This window comes from Talpa europaea (genome assembly GCF_964194135.1).
Source record: "Talpa europaea genome assembly, chromosome: X".
In the NCBI taxonomy this organism is placed as follows: domain Eukaryota; kingdom Metazoa; phylum Chordata; class Mammalia; order Eulipotyphla; family Talpidae; genus Talpa; species Talpa europaea.
Window position 1 is genome coordinate 82164518 of NC_140081.1, and position 10718 is coordinate 82175235.

At 41.0% G+C, this 10718-nt stretch overlaps 2 protein-coding genes across 2 annotated transcripts; both read right to left on the reverse strand.

Moving 5' to 3' along the window:
• LOC311187678 (olfactory receptor 8D1-like) lies at nt 1–990 on the reverse strand (the record flags this gene model as incomplete). The annotated part of the gene is made up of 1 exon (XM_084259006.1): nt 1–990. One exon carries the CDS (start codon nt 988–990, stop codon nt 1–3), a length of 990 nt encoding a protein of 329 aa, XP_084115132.1.
• Nucleotides 991–9497: 8507 nt separating this feature from the next.
• LOC311187679 (olfactory receptor 5T9-like) lies at nt 9498–10436 on the reverse strand (the record flags this gene model as incomplete). Its single annotated transcript, XM_084259007.1, has 1 exon — nt 9498–10436. The coding sequence occupies one exon, from the start codon at nt 10434–10436 to the stop codon at nt 9498–9500; it is 939 nt and encodes a 312-aa protein (XP_084115133.1).
• Nucleotides 10437–10718: the final 282 nt, after the last annotated feature.

Here is a 10718-nt window from a genome sequence, read left to right on the forward strand (position 1 = left end):
TCAGGAAAATCTGGGTAAGGAGAGAGAGAATTGAGGTGTCCTCTTGAAGATGTTCCCAAATGTTTCCTTTACATCTTTGTTCCTTAGACTGTAGATAAGTGGGTTGAGCATGGGGATGACCACAGAGTAGAAGACAGAAACCAGACTGCCCTTACCTAGTGAGTACTCAGTGGGGGGACACACGTAGATGAAAACTGTGGTTCCATAGTACAGACTGACAGCAGTCAGGTGAGAAGCACATGTGGAGAATGTTTTGTGTTTGCCTGTGGCAGAGGGGATTCTGAAAATAGCCAGGAAGACATATGTGTAGGACACCAGGATGACTGTCAAGGATGCAAACACATTAAAGCTACTAAAGGCAAAGAGGATATATTGGACCATCTGCGTGTCAGAGCAAGAGAGTTTCAAAACGGGATGGATATCACAGAAGTAGTGGGTGATGACATGGGATTTACAGAAGTTCAGAAGAAAAATTGAGCTTGTGACAAACATTGCCTCAATCAGGCTCACAGCATAGCTGGCAAGCACTAGCTTCAAGCAGAGTCTTGGGGACATGGTAATGTGGTACAGAAGAGGGTTGCAGACAGCCACATAGCGGTCATAGGCCATGCAGGCCAGGATGAAGAACTCAGCGACAGCAAAGACCACAAAGAGAGCATTTTGTATCATACAACCAGAGAAGGAGATGCTTTGGCACTCAGAGAAGAACCCCATCAACATTTTGGGGACGGTGACTGAAGAATAACAGAAGTCAAGAAAGGACAGGTTTCTGAGGAAGTAGTACATAGGAGTGTGGAGTTTGGGGCTGACCATTATGAGGGCAATGAGGCCCAGGTTTCCCACCACCGTGAAGGCGTAGATGAAGAAGAAGAGGACAAAGAGGGTGGGCTGGAGCTGAGGGTCATCCGTGAGGCCCATAAGGAAGAATTCACTCCACGTGCTGCTGTTGCTCACTCCTGTTGAGCCACTGCAAGTCTGCAAGAAGGACATGCATGAGCACAGTGAGACAGGGAGGGCGGAAGTCCTTAAACAGAGGTGCAGGGGCTGCCCTGGCTACCTAGGCTGTGATAGTGTGTGTTGACTTGGCCAAAATTTCCCACTGGGTCACTCATCTCTTGTCACCCTCCAGACTACTCAATGCACTTAAGGGTTTACAGGTCCAAGTCATAAGAAAGGGTCTGAAATTGCTATTTATGGTCTCTGTGACCTTGAACTTGTGTCTTAACTTCTCTGAGTCTCTCTGTAAACAGGGATAATGCAAACAATATCAAATCATCATGCTGAAATTAAAATATTATTTCTCAATTACACTTCAAATAAAAAAAAAACAGGGTTAAAACACCAATCTTTGAAGACTGGTTATGAGGACTGGAAAGGTGATGGTGGGTGCATGTAAAATGTCTAGCAAGGGATGAGCAGAAAAGCAGCTACTCAGTGAATTCAAATTTACTTCCTCCTTCCTCTCCCTTCTTCCTATCCCTGAATCTACTGTCAGCTAAGCTGAGCCTGAGCATTGAATCAAGGACCAAATATATAAATGGGAAGGACTAGAGAAACTTACTAGTCCTTCATCATCAGTTGTGTGTTTTCGGGACAACAGCAGATGAGAATAGGGGGGCAAGATCCAGGGTCAGTTATATGTGAATTAGAATCCTACTGTATGACTTCTTAGCTGTGTGACCTTGAGTTACTTGCTTAACCTGTCTGAGCTTCTTGAGTTTCCTGATCTTTATGACTAGAATACCAAATATTTCTGACTTTATGAATTTTCTCTAGGGATGAAATGAGACACCTCATGTAAAGCAGTTAACACAATAGCTATAACATACCAAGCACATAGTAAGAATTAGATATTAACATTAGGAAGCATAATCATATGATTAGCAATCAGTAGTTGGTTTGTTCAAACCACAAGCAAGCCCTTTAGAGATTCTGCCACTTGCCCCTTGTTAAGTATCCCTTATTAACTGAGCTCCTGTTAGTAGTTATTGAATTGTAATTCTCTAGTGTGTTGAGGTAGTTAATGGGGTGACTACTTGGACTCTCATCTAACACCATTTGAAATATAGAGAACCCACAGATTGTGGTCTCAAAAAGGGGAGGAAATTGCCCAAACCTGCTCTAGGTTTTGGTGTAAGTGCCAGAACTAGAACTCAGGGTCCTGTATACAGTAGTCTTTCACGTGGGGGAGTTAAGAGCCTCCAGAAACATGGAATCTTTGTCCTCATCAGGACAGAGTGGACAGCTTCATCCTAAGTACCTTCAAAAATCACAACATTAATTCTGCTTAGGGTCACGTCTATACTTTCTGTTAACCAGAGAGATTTGCAATATCTGACCTTTTTAATACTTTTTTAATATAATGTCTATTATTTTAATCCTTTTTTCTGCTTGGAAGCTGAGATACTGAAGGACAAATGATAGCTTCACATAGAGGATTTGTACCGTTGGATTTAGAGTCATCCACGAGGGTATGAGATCTATAGCCTTTAGGAAGTCCTTTGTGAATCCTGGATATTCATCAGAGAAATTGTAATAAAATACACTTGCTCTTTTTTATCTCACAGGATTGCTGCAAAGATCTAATAAGTGTCTCTAGGACTTTGTAAATTGCAAATAAAGTCAGGGCGGAGACTCAGGAAGCATGCATGTATTGGCCTAGCCCAATAAATTTTTCAAAGTTCAATAATAATTGTTAAATTGCTGCCCTGGAGCCCCCTCCTCTCTGAGTGCAGCCCTGGCACCTGCCAGCCCACCTTGACTTTCCCAACACTGGTCTCCATCTCCTTGTGGGTGTCAAGACAGAACCTAGAAGAGAAAACTGGATTAGCATGAGGCAAACTGAAGTAAATGCCCAGTGCCCTACGTTACTCTGAGGATGTGGCTCTCTGCTTCTGGTTGGCGTTCTATTAAAGACACCTTACTGATCATCTTTTGGAAACTGAAATTTCCACAACATACAGTACTGTTTGTAAAAACTCTTAATCTTATCCTAATATATTACTAGTTACCAACAATAAGGTACCTAATAAATGCTACACATTTTGTTGGGTGATTGATATAAAGCATTTTATTTCCTCTCCACTGGGAAGTATCATCTATTGTAATGAAAAATGAATATTATCATTATCAGATATAAGGACATCAGTACCAACTACAATTATTATTGCCTTGCAACAAGGTAGTCAAAGCTTGGAGCATTCCAATTCTTGCTCAAGGTCTCATAGCTACTCCAGTGCAGAATCTACATTGAAATAGAGATTTACAATATTCTAAAGCTACTGCTGTATCCATGCTGTCATTTCAAAATATAGTCATATAATTAATGATTATTTTAAAAGTTTTTTCAGGGCATTTGCAAATCTATCCTTTCCTTGTTATTGCACTAATCTTAGAAATCATCATGATGGTTTCTTTCAATTTTACATGATGATTCGAGAGCTATGGAAGTGACATGTAAGCCTTGTTCTTGGGCATGTAAACCTTCATTCATTCAGCTAATACTCATTGGGTATTTCGGGTTTTCCAGACAATGTGCTAGGCACTAGGGGCACTTTCATAAACTTTGCAATTTGCAATCTAAAGAAAGAGATGGACAGCAAACAAATGAATAAAAATTTAATAATAAAATAAAAGTAATTATCCAGAAAATAAAACAAACTAATGAAATAGAGAGAGTTGAGGGTTTGGAGTGGCAACATTAGGTAGTATGAAGGGAAATACTTTCTGAAGACTTGGCATTAAGGGCTGGAATCTGCCTGAGAGGAGCTAGTCATACAGTGATTCAGGATACACAAAGATACTCAACAATACTGTTGGACTAGAACCCGGGTCTCCTAAATTTTACCCAGAACCCCATCTCCAGTTGGAAACTAGCCCAAATAGAGGCTAACTAGGGATGACTGGTTTTGTGGAACATTATAACCTCCATCTACACACACCCCTGTCCGTGATCACCCACCTCTCTTCTCTGAATGCCTCTAGATGTCACAAGTATTCAGCAGCCACTTTCTTTTTTCTGAACTCATCCAAAATGCTTCAGACCAGCATTGGTGGTTGGGCTCCTTCAGATGTTCCTTTGGCGGCAGGAAAAGTTCAAGTGTCCATAACACTAAAGACTCTGGAATTAATCTTCTAGATACACCCCGCCTCCCCTACTTCTCTGGACTTGGCCATGTCTGTGTAATTGGCAGCATCATTAATTTAGCAGTTTCTGCCTTCTTGACTGGTCTCCTGAGATGCTGAGAACAGTAAGCCCAGGGGCTAAGCTGCGGTGACGTCCGAGATGGCTGGAGCAGTGAGCAGAGCCAACCCCAATGGGATGTTTTCACTGACATATGCTGAGCGTTTGGGGACCTGTAGTCAGCACTGACTTGTTTTGCAAACAGTTGGGAGAAGTGAATTGACTGGGAGATGGATTGTGTTATAAACTTTTTAACCGAAATAAATTATTAGTGATATTAAAAGTCTCAGTCACAATTAAAATACATTTGTTTCCCCTCAAACATAGGATATCTAGCAATTACGGGCAAAATGACAAATACATAAGATGGTATATATTTCTCATTGTATGATCTCTCATATCGCCTTGTTTACTCAACTCTTTACTCTGAGGATAAACTGTAAAATACTTTTAAAATATCTCATTAGTTTTTTTGTGGTCAGTAAAGTCTCTGAGTGCCACTCAGTGTTGTAATAAAATATTCTTGTACCTGAAATGTATGTGGTGACCACCTGCCTTCTCTCATACTTTTTCAATTTTTTTTTTATCAACCCAGGTTTGAGTTGTGGAGGTCTTGTTTTTACCCATATTTTATTTTTACATTCAATTAATCTGTGCCTCCCACTACATACACTACATACACGATTTGATGAGTCACTTTTTTTCACTGAATTCCAGTTTTTTCTACTTTGATTTGCTTTATTTTTTTTTTTTTTTTTTTTTTTTTTTTTTTTTTTTTACTCATCAGTCATATTGCAGTGAGGACTAGATGGAGAAACAAATGAACACCTTGTGTTCAATATAAGCATTGCTGATGAGTCTCCTCTGAAAAAATATAAATCTCTGGGCTTTTTTTTTTTTTTTTTTTTATCTCATCCATATTCTTTTTTTTTTTTTTTTTTATAAATTTTATTGTTATATTCCCCATACAATTGCAGCCCCCCATTCTGACCCCAATCCCTCCCCTCCCGCCCCCGCCCCCCTAAAAGTGTCTCTGGTTCATAGTTTTTTGTTGATTTTGATTTTCACTTTCTTATAGTTATTCATTTTCCTGGTCCCTTATTTAAGTTTTCTAGATTCCTGCTATGAGTGAGACCATCCGGTATTTTTCTTTTTCTTTTTGGCTTATTTCGCTGAGCATGATCCCTTCCAGCGCCATCCATGTTGCAGCAAATTGCATGTGTTTATCTTTTTTGAATGCTGAGTAATATTCCATGGTATATATGTACCACATCTTCTTGATCCAGTCATCTATTTTTGGGCATTTGGGTTGTTTCCAAAGCTTAGCTATTGTAAACAGTGCTGCTATAAACATAGGGGTGCAGGTGTTCTTTGGAATTGATGTTTCTGTGTCCTTTGGGTAAATACCTAGGAGTGGAATTGCTGGGTCATATGGAAGCTCTATGTTTAGTAGGTCCAGAAATCTCCACACAGCTTTCCACAGTGGTTGGACCAGTTTGCACTCCCACCAACAGTGCAGAAGAGTTCCTTTTTCTCCACACCCTCGCCAACATTTGTTGTTGCTAGTTTTTTTAATATGTGCCATTCTCACTGGTGTAAGATGGTATCTCATGGTAGTTTTGATTTGCATTTCCCTGATGACAAGTGATGTTGAACATTTTTTCATATGCCTGTTGGCCATTTGCATTTCCTCTTCAGAGAAGTTTCTTTTAAGCTCTTCTGCCCATTTTTTGACTGGATTATTTTCTTTGTTGTTGTTGAGACTCATCAGCTCTTTGCAGATTTTTGTGATCAGTCCTTTATCATTAGTGTTGGGTGCAAAAATGTTCTCCCAGTTGGTGGGGTTTCTCTTTGTTTTTGTTATTGTCTCTTTTGCTGTGCAAAAGCTCTTTAATTTGATATAGTCCCAGCTGTTTATCTTTGCCTTCACTATCACAGCTTTGGGTGATGTGTCTGTAAAGATGTCTTTGATGTGCAAATCACGTAGTGTTTCGCCTATATTTCCTTCTATATATTTTATGGTTTCAGGTCTTATGTCTAGTTCTTTAATCCATTTTGAGTTGATTTTTGTGTATGGTGTGAGGTGGTGGTCAAGCTTCATTCTTTTGCATGTAGCGACCCAGTTTTCCCAGCACCATTTATTGTTTTTCTACTTTGATTTGCTTTATAAGTTGGCTATGTAAAGAGACAATCCCACAAGCAGTGGATAATGATGCCTGTTTCCTTATATTCTTCTGATGGAATGTGGTAATCACAGATATTTTTAGTTGGGGCAATCTACAAGTATCACTGCTAAATAAAGTTGTATTTTCTTGGTTGTTAGCAAGAATAACTATATTTTTATCTATTTCCTTGTGATTCAGGTTTTCTCTTTTGTGCGTGTCTTGTTCCTAATCTTAAAGGAAAGGCCTTCAGTTTTTTGCTATTGAGAATAATATTGGCTGTGGGTTTGTCATATTTGGCTTTTACCATATTAATGTATGTTCCTTCTATACTGAGAATTTCAAGGGAAGAAAGCATTGTTTAAAAATGAACAGTGATGGGGCCTCCCTGGTTGTGCAAAGGGGTTAAGCAACGCACTATGAAGCAATCCGCAGCCTCTGCAGCATGAGTTTGATCCCCAGCTGGCCAGGGAGCAACCCACATGTTGCAGCAGATCTCTCCTCTCTTGCCAGCTGCTCCCCTCAGCAATGTATTTCAGTTAGTCTGCCTGTTCTGTTCCGCACTCTGCCTCTGGTGAATCCTCTCACACAACACCCCCCCCCCCGCATCTCTGGCCTGTACCCCAGCTCTTGTATGCATAAATAAATAAATCTTTAAAAAAAAAATAAAAAAGATGGAGCTGGAGGGGATCATGCTCAGCGAAATAAACCAGAAAGAAAAAGAAAAATACCGGATGGTCTCACTCATAGCAGGAATTTAGAAAACCTAAATTAGGGACCAGGAAAAAGACTAATTATAATAAAGTAAAAATCAAATTCAACAAGCAACTATAAACCAGAGACACACTACGGGGTGGGGGGGCAGGGAAGAAGGATTAGGGTCAAACTAAGGGGGGTGGGAATATTAGTAAGCCAAAGCCTTGGTTGGGGAGGTGGATTAGTCACTACCTTGTGGACTTTTCAGTGGGTTCAGAAGTGGACAAGATACCCAGGGCAGAAACCAAGGACACAGGACATGTGGTTCATTATTCTTCCATGGACATTTATTGAAGGCAATGATTCCAGCCAGCAAAGTGGTTACATAGATCTGAGACACCTTTGTCCTGCCCTCCATGGCATACAGTCTAGTAGAGAAGCAATATATGGGCATAAGAAATGAGAAATGGAATAAACCTGTCTAAGAGTGTAAGATGAGTGTATGCTTCAATTACTGGCACCAAACTTCCAAGAAACCAGTGAACACTTCCTGTTAGCTCGGGAGCAGATCATGACTAGAAAGATGAGTGAGAAATCATCACTGATGAACACTGAAGGCGTGTAAATGAGGACATGAGTGCAAAGGGGAGGATATGAAGTGGGTAAAGGTACAGAAGTTCTGACAGATAAGGCTTGAAAGGTGAGATTCTGATTGTGGAGACTTTGTAAATTAAGGGACTTGGTATTTATTCTGGGAACAATGAGAAGCCAGTGAAGAGTATAAAGTAGAGCAGTGATGGGGTCAAGCTTCTGTTTAGAATAATCATAAAGCAGCTGTATGGGGGCGGGTAAATGGTCAGGGGCAAGCCTGCAGGCAGTGAGACTAGTTAGGAGTCTACAACAATAGTCCAAAGGATGGAATAGAGAACCCGCTCTAGGACAAAGGAATTCCTAATAGAAAGGTGCTAGGAATTAAGCCTGTCCTTTAGCTCTGGCTGATTATAGACCAAAATGAGTTCACAAGACCACACTTGTCTAAACCTCCAAATCTAACCTTGGTGCCAGTTCTGAGTTAAGAATTATTCCTGGTGATCCCTTGAGAAAAAGGACTCAAATTCCTCCATCATGTGGTCAATCTGAACAGTACGGACTCTAGACAGAGAACAGGATAAAGCCTTATGGGGTCAAATTAGGGAAAACAGACTTCTAGATTTTTTCCCACACGTGGTAGGGCATTGCTTAGATGTGAGTAAGAGATGAACAAAGAAGGTCCATCAGCCCTACCCAATCATGTCACTATTTCCTTAATCTTTTATTGCTGCTCCACCATCTCCCCATTTTGTCAATATCTTTTGCTTCTAAATTTGCCTTCGACCCTGCTCCAGCCAAAGCAGAGCCCTATGCATGTAGATATTCTATCTCAGACTTTGAGCTTCAGTTACCCTCATTGCTTTCACTATTCACTCATTGCTCCTACTTCTCACCCTTAACAGCTTTTATTCATTCAACTCACTTGTCCCTTTCTAGAGGTTCTCTGATGAACCCAAACTATCCTGCTTGCTTTGCACTGAGATCCAGCCTCACTGCCTAAATTCTTTGCTGTAGGTTGACAAGCTTTTCAGTAGGAAATTCAGCAGTTGATATATGAGAGTGGAAATAACCTAAGATCTTTCAAGAAACGTGAGGAATCAAATCCTGGAATGACTCACTTAATTCTTTGTAGTTCTATTGTTCTCATCCGTTAGATGGGAGAAATAGTACCGACCTCACAGAGTTTTGGGGAGGATTACAAGGCAACTGATTTTAATTTAGCACATGGAAGACACTCAATAATTGTCAATTTTGAGAAAAAGGTCATAGTTTTTTCTCTTTTGGCTGGAATCTTCTGTCTTCCTTACTGAACAGGAAACTGACAAAAGGGAGTGAGCATAGCTTTTGTCCTTGGGGTCCCTCACCAGCACTTTCTCCAGTAAAGGATTGTATACAATAAGTATTCAATTAATTTATTGACCTGATTATGCATGGTCCAAAGTCACAGGTAGAGAATTCATTGTGCATATTCAGAGGCTGAATCTACTCTATATTTTAGAGACATGATTTTCCAAAGAGGAAAATAATCAGAAACCCTGGATTAGGGGAGAAAAGAGAGAAGGTAGCATCTTCCCTTGTGCTAAAGCAGTGGTACATGTGGTACATGTTGGGAATGGAGTTTCAATATCGGACAGTACTGAATTGATATACAAGTTCCACTGCTTACAATCTATGAGACCTTCACTAAGTAGCAAGAATCTGAGAATCTCAGTTCTCCCACCTATAAAATATAAATATAATACTTAACTTCCAGAATTGTGAGGAGGATTCATGGCATAGTATGTTGACAATTTCTAGAATAAAATCTGATAAACAGTCAATGGTCAGAAGTATGTCCCCTCCCTCTCCTTGCCTTCCTTTGGTCATCATGAAAATCTGGGTAAGGGGAGAGAGAATTGAGGGGTCCTCTTGAAGATGTTCCCAAATGTTTCCTTTACATCTTTGTTCCTGAGACTGTAGATAATTGGGTTGAGCATGGGGATGACCACCGTGTAGAAGACAGAAACCAGACTGCCCTTACCTAGTGAGTACTCAGCGGATGGACGCAAGTAGATAAACACAGTGGTTCCATAGTACAGACTGACAGCAGTCAGGTGAGAAACACAAGTGGAGAATGTTTTGTGTTTGCCTGTGGCAGAGGGAATTCTGAAAATAGCCAGGAAGACATATGTGTAGGAAACCAGGATGACTGCCAAGGATGCAGACACATTAAAGCCACCACAGGCAAACAGGAAAAATTGGAGGATCTGTGTGTCAGAGCAAGAGAGTTTTAAAAGGGGAGGAATATCACAGAAGTAGTGGGTGATGACACGGGACTTACAGAAGGTCAGATGAAAAACTGTGGTCGTGAGAATCACCGTGTTCATCAGGCCCACTGCATAGCTGGCAAGCACTAGCTTCAAGCAGAGTCTTGGGGACATGGTAATGTGGTAGAGCAGAGGGTTGCAGACAGCCACATAGCGGTCATAGGCCATGGACGCCAGGATGAAGAACTCAGTGACAGCAAAGACCACAAAGAGAGCATTCTGTACCACACAACCAGAGAACGAGATGCTTTGGCACTCAGAGAAGAACCCCATCAACATTTTGGGGACTGTGACCGAAGAATAACAGAAGTCAAGAAAAGACAGGTTTCTGAGGAAGTAGTACATGGGAGTGTGGAGTTTGGGGCTGACCATTATGAGGGTAATGAGGCCCAGGTTTCCCACCACCGTGAAGGCGTAGATGAAGAAGAAGAGGACAAAGAGGGGGGGCTGGAGCTGAGGGTCATCCGTGAGGCCCATAAGGAAGAAGTCGCTCCACATGCTGCTGTTGCTTGTTCCTGTTGAGCCACTGCAAGTCTGCAAGAAGGACACACATGACAATAGTTATAGAGGGAGAGCAGAAGTTCTTAAACAGAGATCTGTAGGGGTTTCCCTGGCTACCTAGGCTGTGACATGGTGTGTGCGTTGACTGGGCAAAAATTTCCTCCTGAGACATTCATCTCTTGTCACTCTCCAGGCTCTTCGATGCACTTAAAATTTTATAGGTATCTGAAGTCAAAAGATGTGCTATTTATGGTCTCTGTGACCTTGAACTTGTGTCTT